This window comes from Leptodactylus fuscus, chromosome 1 (genome assembly GCF_031893055.1).
Source record: "Leptodactylus fuscus isolate aLepFus1 chromosome 1, aLepFus1.hap2, whole genome shotgun sequence".
NCBI lineage: Eukaryota > Metazoa > Chordata > Amphibia > Anura > Leptodactylidae > Leptodactylus > Leptodactylus fuscus.
The window spans coordinates 58,876,612-58,902,356 of record NC_134265.1 but is presented as its reverse complement, the minus strand read 5'-3'; the positions used below and the strand labels follow the sequence as shown (position 1 = coordinate 58,902,356).

At 41.3% G+C, this 25,745-nt stretch overlaps 1 protein-coding gene across 1 annotated transcript in view; it reads right to left on the bottom strand.

Annotated features, from left to right (window-relative positions):
- The window catches only part of XRCC4 (X-ray repair cross complementing 4), a 252,732-nt gene that overhangs the window by 74,350 nt on the left and 152,637 nt on the right, over nt 1-25,745 (bottom strand). The window contains exon 7 of the mRNA XM_075271309.1: nt 12,402-12,558. Coding sequence (XP_075127410.1) covers nt 12,402-12,558 — 157 coding nt within the window. The remainder of the gene's footprint in view (nt 1-12,401; nt 12,559-25,745) is intronic.

The window sequence follows — 25,745 nt, the reverse complement described above, 5'->3', positions numbered from 1 at the left end:
ACAGTATGCCTGAGACGATGATGCCCACAGCGGGGAGAATACCGTAGGGTTGCGAATGGATGACATTTTTATGCAATTTACAATGATATTACCTAAGGCTGGCGTCATCAATCTAGGCCAAAAGGAGGTGTTGGGCAGGCTTTACCCATCTGACCCAGAGCACTTGTGGGGCTTAGGACGACTGTTGGGTCAATTGCGTTGTAGTCTGCATACCGTGTGATACTTAGTTTACGTTAAAAAAGTTTTGTGCCACATGAGTCTTAGTGGCCTGCTACCAGATATGAAGTATTCGATTTCCCTTTAATGGTCTTTCACATGGGGCGATAATCATATAAAAAGGCACCAGCAAGGCAATAGCAGATGTGGAAATGGTAGACAAGATGTGGATACAACAGACAGCGATCTCACAAGTGATTGAAATCATGCAAAGACATCTGATAGTCGCTTGTCATTGATCTGCGCTTAGTTTTATCCATATATCTGCACATGTAACTGCCACCTAATGGAGCAATTCACAGCGAGATGACAGGTTATTACTACAAGAGACTCCAGTGTTCTGCTGTACTATTCACATAATAACGTAATACTTTAATATATTACTGTGTTCTCAGAAAAATTCTTATTTTAATAGAATTCTCTGGTTACATTGGTGTCTTTACTGCTCTATAGAGGTTTACAGTTTATAGCACAATTCTTGCATCAGGAAAAGACACTACAAGTATAAGGAGATTACCTGTCCACAATATGACAATATACAGCCATATGAAAGTTCATGGCAATCCTTTGGCAACCGATGAAGACAACAGACGGTCACCACTAAGAGAAAAAAAAAAAAAACAACTTTGCAAGTCTTCAGTAGGTGATACCTTTTTTAATGGCTAACTCATAATGATGACAGAATATGACATTTCGAAGCTTTCCTCTGAGCTTCTTCTTCAGATATAACTAAAAAACACTCTGTAGAGGCTGCATATTTATAACTATAAGTTATAAATATGCAGCCTCTACAGAGTGTTTTTTAGTTATATCTGAAGAAGAAGCTCAGAGGAAAGCTTCGAAACGTCATATTCTGTCATCATTATGAGTTAGCCATTAAAAAAGGTATCACCTACTGAAGACTTGCAAAGTTTTTTTTTTTTTTTTTTTTTATATTTTATAACCACTGGCTAACACGGTACCAAAACAAACATTTTCCTTTCACTAAGAGAAAGTCTTTAAAACTCTCAACATTATAAAATTATTTGCAAAAATGTTTCATGTTTAATTGTATAAAAAGTAAATATGGTTATTTTTATGGGAAACCCCCTTTAATATGATTCTCATTATTAAGGTAAGTTCATACAGAGTTTTTTGCAGGTGGATGTTGAGGAAAAAAATCTGCCTGCAAAAAAACTTTGTGAACTTACCCTTAGGGGGCATTCACACTAGCGTTGGTGTCTGACAGCTAGTGTCCGATGCTAATGTCCGCCCGAGATTTTAGCATCGGACACTAGCTGCATCCGTTATAATTTGCATTATTTTAATTGGGACATCATGTAGTGTCCGTGGGTGTCCATAAGTGTCTGTTTATAAAGATGTCCGATTTTTCAAGCGGACAGCTAAATGCTACATGTAGGATTTAACTGTCCACTTGAAAAATCGGACATCTTTGCAAACGGACACTTAAGGACACCCACGGACAGTAAAGGACACTATATGATATCCCATTTAAAATAATGCAAATTGTAAACGGACACAGCTAGTGTCCGATGCTAAAATCTTGCACGGACATTAGCAGCGGACACTAGCTATCGGACACCGACGCTAGTGTGAACCCAGCTTTAGACTGACTGCATGCTATACTAGCCGACGTCATTACAATAAGCAGCTAATTCTTTCTTTCCGTAAACACAGCGCCACTCTTTTTCATGGTCAGTGTCTGATATTGCAGCTTATCGCCATCCATGTGAATGAAAGGGAGATACCACACAAAACTTGTAGAATACAGAGCTGCTGTGTTTTGGTATTGTAATATGTCGTGGTGCTCGTCCAACCAGTGACTTCAACTAATTTTGAGCATTGGCCATATAGTAAGTTAGTAGTAGAGACCATGGGGTACATGTGTTTTCTTTTTCAATGACATATATTGGGAATTATGGAAATTCACTGTTCATGTCTGGAGTCCTATTAAAGGGGTTGTAAAGGATTCATTGTATTTAAAGGGATCCTATCATCGGATACCCTTTTTTTCTCACTAATATGTAGGAATAGCCTTAAGAAATGCTATTCTTCTATTACCTTTAGATGTCTTCTACGCGCTGCCGTTCGGTAGAAAACCGGATTTTCTTCTGTATGCAAATTATTCTCTCACAGCACTGGGGGCGGTCCCCAGCTCTCAAACAGCACTGATGGTGTCCACAATGCTGCGAGAGAACTCTCCAGCGACGCCTCCATCTTCTTCTGGAACGACCTCTCCCTGTGTCTTCTTCTGTCCTGGGTTTCAATCTTCTAGGCATGCACTTTCGAGCCGTAAGCAGGTGTAAGCGGCCATTTTCTTGTGGCCGTGGGCATGCGCAGTCGGCTCTGCCCGAAGCCCGATGGCAGGGCCAACTGCGCATGCCTAGAAGTTTGAAGCCAGTATCAGAAGAAGACACAGGAAGAGGCCGTTCCTGAAGAAGATAGAGGCGTCGCTGGAGATTTTTCTCGCGGCATTAGGGACGGCCCAGTGCTGCGAGAGAACTCATTTGCATACCAAAGAAAAAGCGAGTTTCTATCGAACAGCGGCACGGAGAAGACATCTAAATGTAGAAAAAGAATAGCCTTTCTTAAGGCTATTCCTACATGTTAGTCAGAAAAAAAGGGTATCCAATGATAAGATCCCTTTAATATTGCAACTTGGCTTCAATGAAGTGAATAGGTCTGATTTTCAATATCACATCTGTACACAAGTGTGGGACCATTTTTGGAAGAACGCACCCACAGAAAGAACAATGCTATAAACCCTTTTAATGGCATATTCTGTAGGTATTTCCATGGTAGTAAAATCCTTTAAATTACCTGGTAAACGATTATAAAAAAAAATTAAAAACCCTGTCACATCACATTAAGCAAATCACAAAGCTTCTTCCCCAAGACCCAAGAAGATAATGAACTATGGTCCTGAGCCCACAAACATGGTCTACATAAGACATTAGATCCCGCCAGGAGCCTATTATACTGCCTGTAAACTCTGACACCCAGAGGCACACTTATCTATTTTATAACCTGTCTAGAGGAACACAAAATTAAGTCTTAAAGAGTCCCAATAAACCCCTTTTATTCCACAAATCTTGCCGATGAGTTTCAGACCACACAGGTTGCAAAAAAGCCTAGTTCTAGGAAACAAAAGCATTAACATTGTATTGTGTAAAGAAGCCACTGCTGTCATTTCCAGACCATAAAACCTTACTATTAGCTGAAAAATTACAACACTGTTTCTATGTACAATTTTACAGATAAGAAGAGAGTTCTTCCATACAACATTGGGGGCATCTTACTATAAAGTATATGTAAAATAAGTCTGAAAAATTGGTGGGTAAAGCAAAATTGACTTTGACACATCTGTCCTGTAGTGTGATATCTTCTCACAGCACACAACAAAGGCCTATGAAGAGTCTAAATGGGTTTTTGACTTCTAGACTGTTTTGTGACATTGTACAAGCTGGCATTTTCTCTGTATACTGGATACCTTCTGTACTATATGTTCTGTAAAGTACTTCCTATATTTCTATATTTTATGCGCTTGATACTTTGTCTCTTGTCATTGATTTTGTTCAATGAACGTTCAATAATAAAACACACAACAAAGGCCACTGGAATAATGGAATCAGGGAGACAGGTATTGGCTGCTTTTCGATGTGGCTTTCAGCCGCTATCCCCGACCTTGGTCTGCCTTTCTATTCCAAAGGTTGAAAGCCACAGGTGAACCTGCAAAAATATCTGACATACTGTGGATATAGGGGATGGGTCTGGTGGTCTGTTCAACTCCCATCTACTAAGCATTATGTACATTATGGCTTATGTATGTGTTTAGTTATGATTAACATCTGCCATACAGTCAGTAGAAGAGGGATCAGAACTAGATATAATTTATTAATTAACCATTTAGATAACATTTCTGCCATATCCGCTTATATTTTAGTAGAAGTTTAGGAGTTGTTGTAGACAGATCATATACTGTTTGTGGCTTTTCTGAATATTTCTTGTAATAGAGCTTGACTCTATTAGGCATTAAAGAGATTGTCTAATAGTCATTATTGATAGTTTATCCATAAGTTAGGTGATAAGTATGAGATCATTTGGTGTAAAGACACCTGGAACCCGCACCAATGACCTGATAACCATACAGTGTATGGTCTGATGCTGTTTTATCAATCAATAAGACCCAATGTTTGGCTTTAATAAAGACCTATACATTACAAAGCCTAGAATATTCTGCATCTTCCTAAATGTCATCTGTGGGACATCTGGAACATAGCAATATTTCTTTGTCTTGACAGCTGGCAAGGCACACATTAAGATTCATGTGCTTACAAATAAAAGGTAGGTAAGTAAGTAAAAGCGGCGAGCATAGTGTAAACGTTATACACCCAGTGGGTGCAGAAAACTGATTGTATCATATAAGAAGAGTCAAGTTTTGCCCCAGCCGGCTTACTGGAAAGAATTGTTTCATGCTTCAGAAAGAGAACCTCGCATATGTGTGGCAAACTGCATTCCAAGATAGAGTGACTACCTGAATCACCAGATCTACTGCAAGCCTCGCTCTAGGGTCAAACATGACAGAAAACATATACTTACACTAGCTGTCCACTTATAGCAAAGGAATGTTATTGTTTGTTTAATACAAGTTGTACAGTTTTCCAATAAACTTTCTGTATCAATTCCTTGCAGTTTTCTAATTCTCTGCTAGCTGTCATTCATTCTGCTTACTTCTGGTGGATAAAAATCAGTCCATGGTCATGTGATGACACAGAGGTGCACAGCTCATTACCAGGCAGATGTCTAATTACTGTGCTGTGACGAGCCGTGTACCTGTGTATTCATCACATGACTATGGGCAGTCCATCACATGACTATCACCATCCATCACATGACCATGGGGCGTCCATCACATGACTATGAGCCGTCCATCACATGACCATGGGGCGTCCATCACATGACTATGAGCCGTCCATCACATGACCATGGGGCGTCCATCACATGACTATGAGCCGTCCATCACATGACCATGGGCCGTCCATCACATGACTATGGGCAGTCATCACATGACCATGGGCCATCCATCACATGATTATCACCATCCATCACATGACTATGGGCCGTCCATCACATGACCATGGGAAGTCCATCACATGACTATGGGCCATCCATCACATGACCATGAGCGGTCCATCACATGACCACGGGCCGTCCATCACATGACCACGGGCCGTCCATCACATGATGACAGGCTGTTTTTTATCAACAGTAAGGAACTGATACAGAAGCAATGGAAAATTGTCTATATTTTCATTATACAAATAACATTTATTTACTGAAAGTGGACAACCCCTTTAAGTCTTATTCTAGTGCTACATCTATATTACTTTTATCTATTATAGAAAATGAAGTTAAATGTTGTTTGCTACTTTACTATCAGTGAACTATACTTAGGACAGGTCAGCAGAGATCTGCCTCCACCATCTACCCCCACCAATCTGCTGTTTGCAGGAGCTGCAATGTACCAGAACTATATAGCTGTGTCTCACTAGCAATGGTATAGCAAGCGCAGCCCTATTAACATGAATGAATATTTCCGTAAAAAAAATACCAGCAAACATAAGTTATTATATAATGCCTGTGAGCAAGATACTATAGGGAGCAGATAGAAGGAAATATTTGTGCAGGATCTGACTACACTGAGTTTGTCGGTAGTCTGTTTCTGCAGTCTGTAGTCTGCAGTTGTAGGGGAAAAAAATTGTAAGACTAATTGCAAAGTTTCTTGATTTTAATTTTGCAGATACTAAAACTGCATCTACATGCTATGCCCTTGTAATGAGCTTCCTGTTCCTCAAGGAGTTAAAGACTCAGTGTCCTGGTTGGTCAGTGCCCAAATATACAGTCCAGTCATATTAATGTGACCACCGTCTACTTTTGACGTTAACGTTATAACCAATCACAGAAAGCTCGTGTCATCAGCCATCTGGGTGCACTCATCATTGTGGAAGGCACAATGGATCAACACAAGTATGCATCTATCCTTGCGGACCATGTTCACCCTTACATGTGAATTGTTTTTCCTCAGGATGATGGCATCTACCAGCAGGACAACGCGACGTGTCATAAAGCTTGCAGTGTATGTGCGTGGTTGGAGGAGAACCAAGATGAGTTTACCGTATTCCCTTGGCCAGCAAATTCCCCGGACTTGAACCCAATCAAGAATCTGTGGGCCCACCTCAATCGGGTTGTTTGCGCCATGGATACTCAACTGCGTAACCTTGTGCAGCTGGCCACGGCACTGGAGCTGGCATGGCTCAACATCCCAGTGACATCATCACAACATCCCTTCTCTTCCTGCACGTCTTACAGCGGTCCGCTCTGCCAAAGGTGGTTATTCTGGATTTTGACAGGTGGTCACATTAATGTGACTGGACTGTGTAGTTGTGGCTTAGGGGATCCATTATCCCCAGAACATTAAACAACAGTTATATATGGTAACATATTGCCAATGGTATTACAAACACAATCTGCTGTATTAGGTGCTATCATTTTTTTTTTGACTAATATCATGTTCCGTATAGGCATTTTGTATGCGGAACACAGTGAATCTACAGTAACAACATTTTCGTAAATGTTCACCACATGTGCCCATTTCGGACATATAAAAATGCCTCTGTTCGCACTACTTTACATTGACTTGTTTCGGCCAATTGAACGTTTGAGTGTGAAAGTATGTATAAATCACTTGGAAGGTACTGGAGGAACTGAATGTAGCATAGCCAGTCATCTGCTCTCCAGGTCAGTGAATCCCAATATGCACATCACTATACAATAGTGCCCATGAAGCATTCTGAGATGTAGTTGTTTTGTAAGTGAATACGCCAGGCAGAACAACCCAATATGCACGTCCACCATTATTGCATCCACAGCTAGAACAGGTATATCAATTGATTTTGTTGGGTTGTGACTTGGGTCTGTTAATGACGAGCATTCATCCTCTGACAACACAACCTGCACTTCTTTTGTTGAGCTCATTGATCGTTTTCACATGACAAATTTCCTTCCAAATTGAATGATAGCAAAATAGAAAACAAAATGTGTTTCCTTGTTACGGTATCTGGGTCTTTGGAATGCTGAGTGACTACCAATTTGGCCTTCATTGTAGATCCTGCAGGAGCTCTTAACCAATTTTAGTAGAATCCTGATCCTCGGTTATACCTCAGTTATTCTGTGATACAGAAGGATACTATGGTTTCTGTATTATCATAATGATGACTTCAATGGATCTAGAAAGACACCACCCAATTGATCGGCTGAATGCCGAAGGTTTGGTTTCTATCATGTCGTAGATCAGCTGTAGGCAGCTACTCCTTTTCCCTATCATACCTAACAAAGAGAATTATGTGTTGCCCATTCTAACTAAGGCACGTGTACACGATTAGGATCATGTGCAGGTTTTCTGGATTTCAATCGGGAAAATTTACAACCTAATCCTTTAACCTTAAAGGGATTCTATCATTAAAATCACATTTTTTCTCGATCACACGTAGGAATAGCCTTAAGAAAGGCTATTCTTCTCCTACCTTTAGATGTCTTCGCCAGCGCCGCCTCCATCTTCTTCAGGACCAGCCACTCTGCGCGTCTTCTTCCGGAGCTGGGTTCAGACTTCTAGGCCTCAGACAGAGCCGACTGTGCATGCCCGTGGCCACAAGAAAAATGGCCGCTTTGTAAGCGGCCATTTTCTTGTAGCCGCTTACACAGTAAGCTAGTGTAAGTGTCCATTTTCTTGCGGCCTGTGGGCATGCGCAGACGCCCAGAAAATTGAACCCAGCTCCTGAAGACGCGCAGAGAGGCCATTCCTGAAGAAGATGAAGACGGCGCTGGAGAGTTCTCTCACAGCATTGGGGACACCCCCAATGTTGTTTGAGTGCTGGGGACCGCCCCCAGTGCTGCGAGAGAACTCATTTGCATACAGACGAAAAGTAGGATTTCTACCAAACGGTGGCACGGAGAAGACATCTAAAGGTAGGAGAAGAATAGCCTTTCTTAAGGCTATTCCTACGTGTGATCAAGAAAAAATGTGATTTTAATGATAGAATCCCTTTAAAGACAAAGAGAAATTGTATTCCTCATGCACATGAAACTGATTTTTTCAGTGAGAAAATTGACCCATGGTGCCTATTTTACAATTCCTAAAATTTTTATTTGTTTATTTTTTAATGGCTTGGCATCAAAATGCACATGTCAAAATATGCCACCATTTGGTACAGATTTTCCATGTGGATTTCCAGTGTTTGCATGCGGATTTTGGTTTGGATTTCCTGTGTATGAATCCTGATTGTGCGCATGTACCCTTAATTTGCAACTATATACCGTAGTTCATAATTGACGTTAAGCCTGTAAGGGTGGCAAGATTATAATTGTAGTGAATCTCTGCTTTCCATCACAGGGGTACCTTGAACAGGGACTACCCGCTACAATGTCAATATGTCCTAGTGGGCACAGAAATGAGGTTTCTCCTTATGCAACAAACCTTTTAAGTCTGGAGTCCCAAGTTGCAAAAACTCCACAGCAAAAAATGCTGCGTTGTACCGTATCTGCAAAGTGAATGGGATTCTGAACTAATCCCATCAACAGAAAAATATCACTAGCGGAAAAGTTGCGTTTTTAAAAACATCCATGTTTTTGCATGTCAATCATAACAAAAATGCTGGTATATTCCGTATATTTAAAGCGCTATGGAATATGATGGTGCTATATAAGTAAGCATAATAAATAAGTATAATATAAGGGGAGAAAAACTGAAAACGCAATGAAAAACGCAACTGAAAAACAAAACGCGTTTCACTATGTGAGGCCTTAGCCCAAAGCCTACTGTGTAAAAAGAAAGAACAGAGTGCACTTTGTACATGAAAGGGTGCAATGTTCTCCATTCCATCTAAGAAAATTGCTTGTGTCAGCAGAAGAACCAAAAACATATCAGCATTAGCCAAACTCTGAAAAATCAGAAGAGATTATGTTCTGTGAAAGGAATTACAGGATGAGGTCTGCAGCGCTGAGATCTGGCTACGAAAATATTTATTCACACAGCGATGCGGTTAGGAAGTCGGCTAATACAACGCTGAAATGTCGAGTGCTGTCTCGTTTAATCTTCCATCTTTCCATGTACCCTCGGCCTAAAATTACAATCATAAGGACGTAATTCCCTCGCACTCTATCTGCTTATGAAGGTTTCTACAAATTGCACTAAAACATCTGGATGACCCGAACCAAAATCAAGATGACAGCCAGGATTAAAAGGGGTGTCGACAAGTCTGATGATTGACAGCCTATACAAACTGAACTTTGACAGCTCTTACAATTTACCTCAGGTGACCCCAGAAAGCCATTGAGCAGTGGAAATTAGCTAAATGGCGAAATAATGTGACAGTGTTTAAAGGGAAGGGGTGGAAGGCTTTCAATATGACATCTGAAGACTGTGGAGAATTTAGAAAAAGTGATTGAAATTGTGAGAATGTGGAACAGATTAAGCAGATTCTCAGCGTGCTGTTCTGCTGACTTTAATGTGGGTAATAGTCTCTGGAATATCTGCCTGAGAAAGCAGAGGCTTTGTTATTTCACTAGCAGGGACAATGGCTGAGCTATTGGAAGAATAAAACGTTTCAAGCAAAACATCCCTACTGACTGCTCTTACTTATGTACATATGTTCTACTAGGAGAAAAGTACAGCTCTGCACGACTTCATGATGGGATCTCAGGAGGCTTCCAACTCCACAAGGAACTTGTAAGATGCAACTGTCAGAATCATGTCATGCTTTTACATAGAATATCCGTCATACGTGTATGAGGTACCAAGTTGGTTGGACATTGTACATCCAAACAAAGTCAATAGACGTAGTGATTAGAGATGAGCGAACACTATTCGGAACAGCCGTTTCGAATAGTGCGCTCCCATGCCGGCTACGTCCATTTATTTCTATGGGAGCGTGCTATTCGAAACGGCTGTTTCGAATAGTGTTCTCTCATCTCTAATAGAAACTTTCTTGTGAACTGATATATGTTTTTTTTACTGTTTATTTACATTGTGTTCTGTTCTCCATCTATTTTGCATCTAACACTCCATTTCTCTGTGTATATATATGCCTACCTTCAGAAATTATCATCCTAATGAAGAGACCTCTATAGAGTCTCGAAAGCTCGATATGTCATCAAAAAACTTTTTAAGTTAGCCATTAAAAAAGGTATCAACTACTGAGGACTTCTCTCAAAAAATTTCTTTCATTTCATATCCACTGGCTAACACGGTACAAGGATATATTTCATCTCTAATAGTGATGTTTGTATATGGAAGTATAATACACTACAATGATGAAGAAGCAAAGACTAACAGAAACAAAACGGGTAAAGAATAGAGATGAACGAGTAGTATTCGAGCGAGTAGGTATTCGATCAAATACTACGGTATTCTAAATACTCGTACTCGGTCGACTACCACGTGGTAAACACCTTTACGTTTACCGCGTGGTATTCGACCGAGTATGAGTATTTAGAATACCATAGTATTCGATCGAATATCTAATCAATCGAATAGTACTCGCTCATCTCTAGTAAAGAACAAGAATACAATAAAATATTCATCATGTATGTAGAATTACCGAGTGCCACCGCATGAGGTACTAAGTTGGTTGGACACTGGTCATCCAAATAAAGTCATTGCACATAGTGATGTTTGTATATAGAAGTGTAATACACTACAATGATGAAGAAGCAAAGACTGAAAGAAAAAAAACAAGTAAAGCACAAGGGTGACTGTAAATGCTAAAAAAAAACCCAGCTGTTTAGGTTCATGGAGTAAGGTTCAAGAAACATATCTAGATGCTCAAAAGAGTTCCTATTTTGCTGCTATTCCTATTTCACCATATTGGAGAAGCAAAAAATACCCCCAAAAAGAATGGCAGGATTGTAGGTACGGTATAATGTTGTTAGGTTACCCTGACCCTTGCATTCTACATTAGTAGTAGTAGAATCATTTCACAGCACAATGGGGCTGACTGGTTACAGATCTGCTGCATCTGGACTGCTCATTCACGCAAGATATTACTTAAAGTAGAAGGCGAAGATGAAATGGATCCTTATGCCTGGCAAGTCAGGAGCTGTAAAATTGTTCATAAAGAAAACTTTCAAAGAAGCTGATATTGGTGGCCAGTTCAGAATTCAGATGACCTGAAGTCCCATAAAATATAATTAAAGCTTATGTCCAGCTTTGAATTGTTATGCAAATGAGGTAGCTGGTGCACTGGGGGCGGGTCTTCAGACCTGAGAGCACTACTCTTGCTGCTCAAGTAGGATGACTAATGCACAGCAGTGAGAAGATCAACTTCCACTCTACAGGGAAAGCCAGGTAAGAGCAGTGCCCCGGTTGCTGAAGGCCCGCCCCTAGTGCACCCTGTACCTCATTTGTCACTTTAAAGTTGTTTTTCTCCAAAAGTGACAAATTATTTATCACTGTAATGTGCTCTGTAACATGGTGGTGACAGTTGAATATGCTTGGGGGAGGTGATAACATCCCTTAAAAAATGACAAATAACTCTTACTTAAGTGCTATTCATTTTTCAGCGACTGCTCCTTGGTTGCTTTTGATCTCAGTTTGTTTAGCATACAGCTATGGCATGTTACCACACCTTAGACACAGAGACGACAGGCAGTCTTGGGTAGTCTGAGACACGCCTCCTGTCTCATCATTGGTTCCACCTGTTGCCCCCCAAGAGCTTTTCCTCTTCAGATTGGTTGTACATAGACTAGCATGGCTAAAGTGGTCCTAAAGCTCTCGAAACGTCACTGTGTAATATAAACATTGTTCTATTGTGTACAATCACCAGTTTTTCTAAATGAAACCAACACAGTAATGCGGCGTTCACACTTGCGCCGCTGTCTGCCCTTTGTGTTTCCACCTAAATTCCTGGAAAAACTGGACAGGGGCGGCTTGCCGGCAGTCAGTTTAAAAACGCATTGATTTGAATGGGTTTTTCATGGTTGGACAATCCCTTTCTTTATTTAATCACTTTAATAGGATTGGGCTGCAATACCAAAAACAGTCCATGGACCAGAGTGGCACTGTTCCTGAAAATAATAAATTAACGCCCTTTATTTATGTCAAGACAAATCCTTCAAGTGAAGTACCATACCTTTGGTCTTCTTGATCTTCAAGTTGTGAAAGCTTCTCCTTCATTTGTGTGTAGTATTCTTTTTGTCCACGTTGTCTTCGCTTTCTGCTTGGAGCAATATCTGGAGAATCATCAGGGCTGCTTAAGAGAGATCTGCGCTTAAATACAGGTGGTGGAGCTGAAAAACCAAAGGAGATACAAGTCTTAATACATGTCAGTTCATCATTTGTTACATTGTATTTTGTGCTCTAAAAAGCTTATTGTATTGGCTATTATATGTCCACATTCCACTTCTGAAGAGAATAGTAAGTGGTGCAGAAATCAAAAAGCTGCAAAACATTTTAGCAAATGAGCTCAAACAGGGGTAAATCTCTACTTTGTAACTTTTTAAAGCCAGAATTCTGGAGTATAGGACTTGATAAATCTCCCCAGTGTATTTTATGACCACCAAGGCTATATAAAAAACCCAAACCTGTATTTATTGTTTTATAAGTACAAAAACTAAAACTTATGGGAAATCTATGAAGCGTTTAATAATGTAAATGCAGCTGGATAGGATTTTTATAATGGCCTACTAAGGCGATGAGGGATGAGATGAGATGGGTTGAGACAAACAAAAGCCATAATCTTACACTAAGCAGAGACGCAATGTGAGCATTTCCGTAATAATTACATGTGTGGAAGAATGATTAACAAAGGGAAACTATCAATGGTAAAAAGAAGTCACTAACAGGTAAAACACAACCTAAAGGCTAAAACTGGCCACTTGTGGCTGCCCAACAGATCTACAGTCAAATACCAACTCTCCGAGACTGCTACATTAAAGGGGTTGTCTTGGATAAATGGAAATCCCTACACTAATCTAAACACCCTCAAATGACCACCCCAGGCACATTTGCTGGTTATCCGGCGACGTTCCATTTTCCTATCACTACTACTCCATCTCCAATCCACTCCATCATTCTTACCTTCCAAGCTTCTTCCTGCAGGACGGCTCCTCCTTCTTTTCTGACTGCTGGCATGCACTCTTCTCCCAGCGCTGCTCTGCTTCCAATAATCCACTTCTATTGTGCAGCTTCTATGTCTGCACAGAGCACTGCTGGAACAAGAGTGCACGCCAGCAGTCAGAAAAGAAGGATGGGCCTGAAAGGAAAAAAGAGAGGTAAGTATATAATGGAGACGGGGGTTGGACTGAGTTAGTTGGGAAGGGCTAGTAGAGGGCAGGATAGCTAGGGAGACAGGGAGGGGGTGTATGGGAGGGAGTACGGAATGAGAGGTAGGTAGCTTGGAAGTTACATAGCAGGAAACTGAACCTTGAAAACAAATGCAGAAGATACCAGGAGCGCCCAGAAATCACTCAACTGCCTTTTCAAATAGTACTTGCTCATATCTACTTAAAGCACTTCAAAAGGTGTATGGGTGCACTTATTAACCCATTAATAACACTAAGAGACCTTTCTTAAACAAAAACATTTCTTGCCCGGAAAACCCCTTTAACTCTGGGCTGGCAAACCATGAGACAAATAATACACTTCAAGTACCGTTCATTTGTGTTACTAACTAAATAAAATTAGACAATTTTCAAAAAGTAATAAACAATATATCAGTTTTAAAGGAAGAATTGAAATATGGTAACATTAAGGCTATGTTATTGATAGAGTTGGGGTACTGCTGTCACCTACAAATGTCGCCCATTGTTTGAGCAGGACATTGGGGTAGATTTCTTAAAGGGGATGCAACACCAGTATTTATTTATTTAATTATTTAGCAGATAATTAAATATTTAAATTTTTTTCTAAAAATGTTTCAATTTTCTGATTGATTTTTTAAAATTCTATTTTCTGCACATGATAATGGAGGCTGCCATCTTGTCTGAGCTTCTCAAAGTGGCTTAACGAGCTTAATCTATTCTTCAATAGATTCGACTCCAAGCAAATGCTCCCTCCACCAGCATGTCAGCCAACCGCCCTCCCCTCACACACCAAGACCCAACCCCCACCGACCTGCGGTCAACTGCAATCTGACTATCTGATCCTGCAGGAGTCTCAAGTGTGTAAGGAAATGAAGAACATTAGAGCGAACAAAGCGGGGGGACCTGATGGTATAAGCGCAAGAGTTCTTAAAATGTGCAGTGACCAGCTGTGTGGTATTATAACGCACATGTACAATATGAGCCTGAAGCTGGGGGTGGTACCTCAACTGTGGAAAACATCTTGCGTGGTACCAGTCCCGAAGAAACCCAACCCGATGGGCTACAATGACTACCGACCTGTAGCACTGACATCACACCTAATGAAGGTCCTAGAGAGACTGGTCCTGACACACCTACGCCCCCTAGTGAGCTCCGCTCTGGACCCCCTCCAGTTTGCCTACCGGCCAGGCATTGGGGTAGATGACGCCATCATCCACCTTCTTCACAGAGCTCTCTCTCACCTGGAGAAACCCGGGAACACTGTGAGAATAATGTTCTTTGATTTCTCCAGTGCGTTCAACACCATTCAGCCAGGGCTACTGAGGGAGAAGCTGAACCTTGGTGGTGTGGACCATCACCTGTCCAACTGGATCCTAGACTACCTGACAAACCGCCCTCAGTATGTGAGAGCCCAGGACTGTGTGTCTGACACTGTGATCTGTAATACGGGGGCACCTCAAGGTACAGTTCTTGCCCCATTCCTCTTCACACTGTACACTGCTGACTTCAGGCACAACTCATCCAGCTGTTACTTACAGAAGTACTCCGATGACTCTGCTATAGTCGGCCTTATCACTGATGGCGATGATAGGGAATACAGAGACTTAAACCGGGATTTTGTTGAATGGTGCCAGCAGAACCAGCTCAGGATTAATGCTGGGAAGACCAAGGAGATGGTGGTGGACTTTAGTAAACGGAGAGGTGCTCCGACCCCGGTGGAGATCCAAGGAACATGTATTGAGATAGTCAGGACCTATAAGTACCTGGGCGTGCTCCTCAATAATAAACTAGACTGGGCTGATCACCTGGAGGCGCTGCACAGAAAGGGCCACAGCAGACTCTACCTGCTCAGGAGGCTGAGGGCCTTCGGAGTCCAGGGGACACTTCTTAGGGCCTTCTTCAACTCTGTGGTTGCCTCAGCCATCTTTTTCGGTGTGGCCTGCTGGGGAAGCAGTATATCAACCAGGGACAGAAATAGACTTGACAGGCTGATCAGGAGGGCCAGCTCTGTCCTGGGGAGCCCCTTGGACCCAGTACAGGTGGTGGGTGACAGAAGGATACTGTCTGTGGTGACCTCCATGCGGGAGAACAAATCCCACCCCATGTATGGGACCCTGATGGGACTTGGCAGCACTGTAAGCGACCGTCTGCTTCACCCCAAGTGTGAGAAGGAGCGCTATCGCAGGTCCTTCCTTCCAACCGCGACCAGGCTGTATAATCTACATCAGACCAACCGAAGAGCTCTCCGCACAGAGAACTAATGATTATGAGGATGACCATGAGGTCTTCCTCTTTCTCTTCTGTTTTTCCTTAGCTGCCATGGACTCCTAGTATATCTTCTCTTCTCAGCTTATCTGTGTCTACGTCTGTAACATATTACTCTGTATTATCCTGTATCTGTATTACTATGCTGCTGTAACACGCTGAAATTTCCCCAAGGTGGGACTATTAAAGGATTATCTTATCTTATCTTATCTAGTCTGTTAACATCATTTAGTGCTATGCTTTACAGCAGTCTTGTGTCCACAGGTAGCAATAAACTGGAGCCAACTCATTGAGGTCTATAAGAAAGACATGCTATGCGCAAGGAGCGGGAAAAAAAATATTATCTTCTATTGTAATCCTGTCTGTGATATAAATGAGATAACTGCTAAAAAGAAAACCCCTACAGAATTGGCAAGTGTCAGTCACACGGCCATTTGTTTTTGATGGTCCATTTATGACCTATTGTTTGTTTATTTCACACACAAAAAAGTCTATCAGATGCAAGTTTATGAGAGATCAGTGAAAACGGATGCCCCATAGGTACAAACGGCTATGAAAATACAGACTATTCGTATTCCTGTGAGTGTAGGAGATGGTTTTAATAAACTCAGTAAGGGTAGTGATGGATTTGTGTAGAGGGCGGAATATGCAGGAGTAGTAGACATCTTGAAGACAGCTCCCACGAAATGAGTGAAACATTTTATCAGACTCATCTTTCAAGTTCACAAGCACCGCACTCCCCCCCACTTATTAACTGTCATCTTGTCCAGTATAATCTCCCTTCCTTTAAGATAACTGCATTCTTGGAGTAGGGGTCTTCATTTCTTAGGTGTCCTGATAAGAGGTCAGAAGAATCAGGAACCACAAAGAGAATGGTTGAGATCTGCTGACATCCATATCACTTCAGTAGAGATATTGCCGCTTTATAGGAAATGTGAATCTTGTAGAAATGATCATCTTATATTATAACTAAATAACATGAAGAGGTCTGCAGTACACAGAATGGGTTTTAGTTATTGGACATAAGATGCAGCCACTTCTACTGAAATCTTTGCCACCCCCGCAGTCACTTCATCTTGCTTCTTATCTGTCCTGACATTTCCTTTAGTGTATTCTGTCTCTTTCCGCTTTCTCAAAATCTTCTTTGGCAGGAGTGCTGAAAACACTTGTGGGGGTAGAGAAAAAGTGTACATGATGTATAAGCGACAAGGGATGACACAATAGCAATGGTCTAGTATTACATTGTACCGTGTTGATGGAATATATACTGTCTATATACAGTGGGGCAAAAAAGTATTTAGTCAGTCACCAATAGTGCAAGTTCCACCACTTAAAAAGATGAGAGGCGTCTGTAATTTACATCATAGGTAGACCTCAACTATGAGAGACAAAATGAGAAAACAAATCCAGAAAATCACATTGTCTGATTTTGTAAGAATTTTTTTTCAAATTATGGTGGAAAATAAGTATTTGGTCACCTACAAACAATCAAGATTTCTGGCTCTCACAGACCTGTAACTTCTTCTTTAAGAGTCTCCTCTTTCCTCCACTCATTACCTGTAGTAATGGCACCTGTTTAAACTTGTTATCAGTATAAAAAGACACCAGTGCACACCCTCAAACAGTCAGACTCCAAACTCCACTATGGTGAAGACCAAAGAGCTGTCAAAGGACACCAGAAACAAAATTGTAGCCCTGCACCAGGCTGGGAAGACTGAATCTGCAATAGGCAACCAGCTTGGATTGAAGAAATCAACTATGGGAGCAATAATTAGAAAATGGAAGACATACAAGACCACTGATAATCTCCCTCGATCTGGGGCTCCACGCAAAATCTCACCCCGTGGGGTCAAAATGATCACAAGAACGGTGAGCAAAAATCCCAGAACCACGCGGGGGGACCTAGTGAATGAACTGCAGAGAGCTGGGACCAATGTAACAAAGCCTACCATCAGTAACACACTACGCCGCCAGGGACTCAGATCCTGCAGTGCCAGACGTGTCCCACTGCTTAAGCCAGTACATGTCCGGGCCCATCTGAAGTTTGCTAGAGAGCATTTGGATGATCCAGAAGAGTATTGGGAGAATGTCCTATGGTCTGATGAAACCAAACTGGAACTGTTTGGTAGAAACACAACTTTTCGTGTTTGGAGGAAAAAGAATACTGAGTTGCATCCATCAAACACCATACCTACTGTAAAGCATGGGGGTGGAAACATCATGCTTTGGGGGTGGAAACATCATGCTTTGGGGCTGTTTCTCTGCAAAGGGGCCAGGACGACTGATCCGGGTACATGAAAGAATGAATGAGGCCATGTATCGTGAGATTTTGAGTGCAAACCTCCTTCCATCAGCAAGGGCATTGAAGATGAAACGTGGCTGGGTCTTTCAACATGACCATGATCCAAAGCACACCGCCAGGGCAACGAAGGAGTGGCTTTGTAAGAAGCATTTCAAGGTTCTGGAGTGGCCTAGCCAGTCTCCAGATCTCAACCCTATAGAAAACTTTTGGAGGGAGTTGAAAGTCCGTGTTGCCAAGCGACAGCCCCAAAACATCACTGCTCTAGAGGAGATCTGCATGGAGGAATGGTCCAACATACCAACAACAGTGTGTGCCAACCTTGTGAAGACTTACAGAAAACGTTTGACCTCTGTCATTGCCAACAAAGGATATATAACAAAGTATTGAGATGAAATTTTGTTACTGACCAAATACTTATTTTCCACCATAATTTGCAAATAAATTCTTACAAAATCAGACAATGTGATTTTCTGGATTTGTTTTCTCATTTTGTCTCTCATAGTTGAGGTCTACCTATGATGTAAATTACAGACGCCTCTCATCTTTTTAAGTGGTGGAACTTGCACTATTGGTGACTGACTAAATACTTTTTTTTGCCCCACTGTAAGTGTAAACAGAAGGAAGCCCTATACATAAAGCGGTTTCTATAATATCACAATTGCAGTGCATGTAAATAGACAGCTGATGTATGGTTAGTGTCACACTTCTCTTTATTTCCTGGCCTCTCTTGACACAATAAAATTAGTGGTTTCAAGAGTGACCGGCCTCGGCCAAAGACAAGGTGAGAAGTATTTCCTGCATATCCAGAGTGGGGAAAAGCAATATGACTGCAGCAGGGGATCGGACATGTAAAACACTATTTCGGCCATTTTGGTCAACGATTGAGGATATTAAGGTGTAAACTATCAGACAACTTTTGATTTTCTGACAGTTTGTGTCATAAATAAATTTTGTAGTATACTTTATTAACAAATTTTGGCTCCTTTCTGTGAAATCCGGCATTTTTCAGTCTTCCCTTTGCTCCTGTATTGAGAACTGTTTCTGCCTCTCACTGAATGTTACTGAGTATGGAGTACCGGCCTGTGTAAGGGGACGGTTCACAGTTACACCTATGTCCACCCGCCAGGTCTCTGTCCTATTCCCCAGAGAAACTGGATAGGGGACGGCTTCCCGGCGATCAGTTTTAAAGTCCATTCATTTTAATGGGTTTTAAAAGCAAACCGCCGGTGTCCGTATGAATCCTCTCAGTGGGGAAACCGTTTTTTTGGCTGGACATAAAGTTGGACATGCAGGATTTTGTGTCTGGACAAAAAAAAATGGTTTCCCCGCAGAGAGGCTGCATACGGACACCAGTGGTTTGCTTTTAAAACCCATTAAAATTAATGGACTTTAAAACTGACCGCCAGGAAGCCGTCCCCTATGTAGTTTTTCTGAGGACTAGGACGGAGACCCCACGGGCAGACACGGGCACAAGTGTGAACATCCCCTAAGATGTAGAGAAAATGAGGGTAGGGGAGGGTCACTACAAACAGTTATACCCCAGACAATATAAAACGCACAAACTTGCTTTTGGTGTCATATGAAAGAGGAGAATAAATTATTAGATATCGCTGGTTGAAAACTCACTGGGGATTGAGATTTTTAGATCATATATATTGTACAGCTGCATATAAATATCCTAATCCTGACTGTGTTTGCAACCAGTGATATCTCTGGAAATAGTTTAGATAGCAACCTTAGTGTCATATGAAAGAAGAGAAATCTTACAAAGCAAGTTTGTACATTTTATAATGTCTGAGATATAACTGTTTGACCACTGGACAGAGGCGGTAATGTGACTGGTCCTAGGTAACTACTATTCCGACGTATTTCTACAGTATACGCAGATTACAGAACAGGATAAGGAAACATTGTGATATATTTCTTATATCTGAAGTGAAGCAATGCTTTCCCAGCATACTGTGCTGACTCCTATGATCTTGCTGCACAATATCATGTAAGATTCACAAGTTTTCTAGGCAGGTTACATTACAATATGAGCACTGCAGTTTCCTCGTAGTTCATGCTGATATTCAGTAATAACACTCAATTCACTTCAGCCGCAGTTACACTTTTTTGGAAAAACAAATTATTTTCTGATAATGTCTTTACAGAATGCCTGGGCAGTGTAATACATACTGAATATAAAGTCTATATACACGACACCTACTCACCACACTGCTATATCCAGATCAGTAAAAAAAAGTCACATATTTACATACATAGCTCACCAAGGAACCAGTGTCTTAGTCATTATCAGTGTCTGACAGTCATAAACTAAAGTGTCCCATAGATGTTAACATCAGGAGCGGCTGTTTTCAATGGTTTCAGTAGGAATCGCTAGCAATGTAATATTTCATCGCTCTGCTGTTGGTAGAAGATTGGACAGATTGATTTCCTCTGGTCTGATGCTACGACTTCCTCCAAGATAATCGTCATTGCAAGCTTCCGAGAGACAACCCACCGGCAACACGGCATACATTTTATACGGGAACTTGAGCTGATGACCGCCAAATTAAAAGAAAGCTCGCCCAACAGTTGCCATGCATACGTATCCAGCGTGAAGAGGAGCTTTGAATTCAGCGCACTGTCAGCTTTCCCGATATGCACCCCGATGCTGGAGATATCGGTGCCGAAACTAGTGTCATCGCTGGGCTGTGAGGAACATAGTCCCAGTCCATCGATGACGCTAGGCTGTAAGACCCTCCTTTCTGACAGTGGATATCGGTATCTTCAGCACCTGGGTACATACTGACAAAGCCGACAGTGTACTGAATTCAGTTGTCATTGCAGAGAACATTACAGTGATACACATCATGGCTTTGTTGTTTATGTCACTTTTGTAGATTTGGAGAAAAGCAACTTTGAATTCTTATACAAATGAGGCAAGTGGTGCATTGAGGGTTGGCCTTCAGCTCTTGCTGCTCACACTTCTAACATTACCTCCTACCTTTACCACCATGTGCAGTGGCAGATGATACTATGACATCCTCCATCTTGTCCAGGAGCCAAAGCCCCGCCCCCAGTGCACCAAGTACCTAATTTGCATATTTCTTCAAACTTATTTTTCTCCAAATCTACAAAAGTGGCATACATAACAAAGCCATGATCTGTATCCCTGTAATGTCGTGTTGAGGGTTGTATATGCTGCCTTCAATGAAATATTGTCTAAGTGGATTTATTTTTCCTCCTAAGAACATACTATATATTTTGATTGTACAGAATCATGGCCATTCACTTTTACAGTACTATTAGTTGCTACATAATGTTGATTTCCCAGGGTTCTGGTGAAGTGGTAAGCGCTGTTATTTTTATCATTTATTGATACAATTTTTTGATTAATGGTTTATCCGTACAACGTGTGAGGTTTGGCAACAAGTCATGTCTGAAATGAAAATCTTTAAGTCTAATGTTAAACTTTGGAACGTGAGGGCAGTAAATTAGGGTTTTGGCAAGTCCATTGATTTAGAAGGATCCACAAATTCTCTGGATGAAAATGATCAAGTATAACTTTCCTCTTCTTCCATAATCCTTTTTCCCATCTCATCTGGTTTCAGCAAAGTAAATTGTGAAGTGCTTTAAAATGACATTAGACTAGAGGCAGACGTTCATAGAGAAGTGTCTCAACACCTTCACAAAAGATTAGGAATCTATCCATCTACCCCCAGCTATCTACCCTATGCAATGGCTACAAAGAAAATCCAGTAGACTCATATAGTGATTTTCCAACACACAAGCAGATTTTTTTTTTTTTAAGATTTTTTTTTAGTATTTTTTTTTACTCTTATGAAAAATATTATTTTAATTTAAATTCATGGTCATGAAGGGGGGTGGGGGGCGGCAGGGTAAGATCAGTATGTCATGATGCCTTGTAGTGTGTGGATTGTCTCTGGCCACTACTGGGTAGATGGGTGATTTTCTTCCATTACTAACCACTTCGTGGGGTGCATGGATGCTACATGGTCATTGGTGTGGTGGAGAATCTAGTAGGTCCGAGGCAGGCCCAGATGCATCATCTTGCCCTTTGCATTGCTCTGGAAATAAGAGTTGCTGAGTTCATTTAGAAAAACATTGGCTGGTACAAAGTTGTCAGCATGGTGGAAGCTCTGGACAAGGCCAGACGGTATTTGATCATTGGCATGGTTGGGACTCTGGTTGGTCTAAGGCAGGCCTTTGTCCATCAGAGTCTCGAAGACCCATGGCAGGCATCAGACCAGATTGGTGATATTGATGGGGTCAGTGATGGTCCAGACAACAGGCTCAATGTCTGGATTTGTGTCAAATTAAAGGGAGAATAAGGGGGAATTTGCTGAGCTGCGAGAGCAGCGGGAAACCATTAGAGTGCACCGCAAGTTTATATACTATATGTTAAACTGCTATGTGTTTCAGCTTTGTCGTGCCCCTGATCATGTAGGTACATTGGCAATGCTGCACTATAGTGAATACATCACTGAGCATTAACTGCCCCGCATTCATGTCAGATATATTCAACATGGAGCCTTAAGGGGTTAATAGCTGTTGGACAAATAATAAGTTGGCCAACCAGTACTTTCTCTTGACGTCCCCATGTACCTACTTACCGGGGTGGGCCATGATAGTATGCATTCTCAGTGAGACAAGGGAAATAGGCCACCGCCACACAACCTTTCACACGTATAGATTTGTTTTGTGTCTAAATAGCATGAATTAAAAAAGGAATGGTAAATATACAAGGAGGACTTAGACTTCTTCTTGCTGGTCCACCTTTTACATTAACTGTAAACATTTCATCAAATACTGCACCTTAAAGGGAGTTTCCCATTACAGACACTTATACCTTATCCACAGGAGACTGCAATCTCCGCAGCCCCACTGAAGTGAAGCAAACTGACGTTTCATTCACAGGGAAGATGTAGGTGCTGAGCAATGCATGTGTATAAGTGGGACTAAAGTCCCTGTCAGACTCCTCATGCAGCAGGTTATCTCTGCTCTCAGGTCATCCAACTGCCTTATCCTTTTCTCCCAGACATCTGAGATGGGGAGAGTAGGGAGACTCCCATACACATGAAATGGTTGGTCAGTCCTGCTGGCAATCTTGTAAAGCAGGGGTCAGCAACTTTCAGCACGCCAGCTGCTGTGAAACTACAACTCCCAACATGTTCCATTAACCTCAATGGGAGTTCCTAGAACAACAGAGAAAGTATGCATGCTGGGAGTTGTAGTCTTAAAACATCTGGAGTGTCGAAGGTTGCCTACCCCTGACCTAAGGTAGATAGCTGGCTAGAATTGCACATCCAGTCTGTCTGTCAGGAGTAAATACAAAAAAAGAGAGAACAAATATGTCTCAGGGCTTGTTCACATCTGTGCCCGGGGTCTCTGTTCTGCAGGTTTCAGTTTCTTGCACGAAACTGGGCAGGAAACGGAAACCTGCAGGCATTTTTCAAACCCTTTCATTTGAATGGGTTTGAAAAGTATCTGGCCGTGAGCGCAGGTGAGCATTTTATGCTCTCCACAGCAAAACTGTTTTTTTTTTAACCAGACACAAAGTCGGACATGCAGGACTTTGTGTTCGATTTAAAAAAAAAAAAACGGTTTCGCCGCGGTGAGCATAAAATGCTCACCAGCGCTCACGGCCAGTCACGGTCTGACAGGTTTCCGTCTTCTGCCGGCAGAAGACGGAAACCTAAGAACAGAGACCAAATGCTGGTGTGAACCCAGTGTCATTGGTTAGTATTGCAGTCTTGCAGCGCTGGAGTCCTGGGTTCGAATCCGACCAAAGAAAACATCTGCAATGACTTTGTATGTTCTCCCTGTGTTGGCATGGGTTTCCTCTGGATAGTCTGGTTTTCTCTTCTGTAGATTGTGAGCCCTATATGGGACAGTGACTGACAATATTCGTAAAGCTCTATGGAATATGATGGCAGCTAAATAAATATCAGTCCCACATGTATACTTTCCTTCTTTTTGGATCTGCTCCTGTGTTTGGATTAAAAGACTGCAGTAAAACTGCCCGTGTGATTCCAGTCTTAGTGGAGTCAAGGATTTTCTGCATACTGGTATAGAGTATATGCAGGCAAGTGATTATCATGTGTCACCTCACAGCAGCGCTCGCTCAGAATACTTGATAGTTAAACTTTTGACATCAAAGCTTTCCTTGCGGTGCAATTTAAATGGATAGACTATAAAGATTTACTACCTCGAATAGAGATATAAAGCGTTCAGCTTACAGTAGCCATATACAGTGACTTAATGGGCGAGCTATTAGGCTGCACGTTCCCAGATTTTTGCTATAGATTAAATGGCGCTTTAGGTGACGGTATAAAAGCTGTTCTTGAATTACCAGCCATGTGATAAATGAGCTATGCATATACAGTTCTCCGAAAGAAGTCAAACTCCACTCAGCCAACACAGCTGGGGATCACTTTTTAATAAGATTTAGCATCCAGTGTTTGGTGTAACCTGAGATATCCCTCGAAATGCAACACTCTGAGTCTTTAGGGGTAGAGCCATAAAAGTGTCATAATAAAACAAGACTATCAAAAGGGGTAAAGGACCGGTGTTTTATGTATATTTAAACAACTATTTATCCCGTACTTCCTGAACTTGACGTATCTTTGTTTAAAATTCACGTCTTTCCCTGCTCGCAATGTATTTCCCTTGTTCGGTGCCCACACTGTGGGTTTTCTACAATCCTCATTATTTGATGAAAAGGCTGAGTAGGTTCTAATGGTAAAATCCCACAGTCTACATGTATAGAGGATTAGGGATTTTTTTTTCTTTTCTAAAATCCGAGTGCTATTGAAACCCACACAAATCAGATCCCAAAATAGTCAAGAATACAATTTTTCCATTGCTGTACAAAATGAGTTACCATATTTAACCCCTTAGACCACATCCAGTTTTTGTTTTTGCATTTGCGTTTTCCATTTTCCGCCATCTGTTTCCGTTTACCGACTTTTTGCAGGACAAATTTTACTTAATAATAGCACTATTTAGTATCCCATGCAATGTACTGGGAAGCTGGAAAAAAACGTAATTGGCCATTTTCGTGTGAGTTTTGTTTTTACAGTGTTCACTGTGCAGCAAATGTGATTTTACGTACATTCTGCGGGTTGGTATGATCATGGCGGTACACGATTTATATAGTTTTGCCATGTTTAAATACCTTTATAAAAATCCACAACATAGAAAAATATTGTTTGAGTCACCATATTCTGATTCCTGTAACTTCTCCTTTTTTTTGTGTGCGGAAAGTTGTAGTTTTTATTTAAATTATTTTTAGAAGCATATGACGTTTTCATCACTTTTTTTCCCATTTTTTTGGTAAGCAAAATAGTGAAAAAACAGTGAGTTGGCAATTCTGATTTTTTTCCCTGCTATGCCGTGCACCATATTGTATAAATATTTTTATAGCTCAGGAGATCAGGTATTTTTATACTGTATGTAAAGAAACCCAATGTGTTGGTTGGTTGGTAACATATATGGTAGATGTCAGGAAGAGGTTAATGTGCAGTATCTAATCTCTTTCACATACATAGTTAAGTAAAATTAAATTCATAGCTTACTGATTTTTAAGGAATGCTCTAAT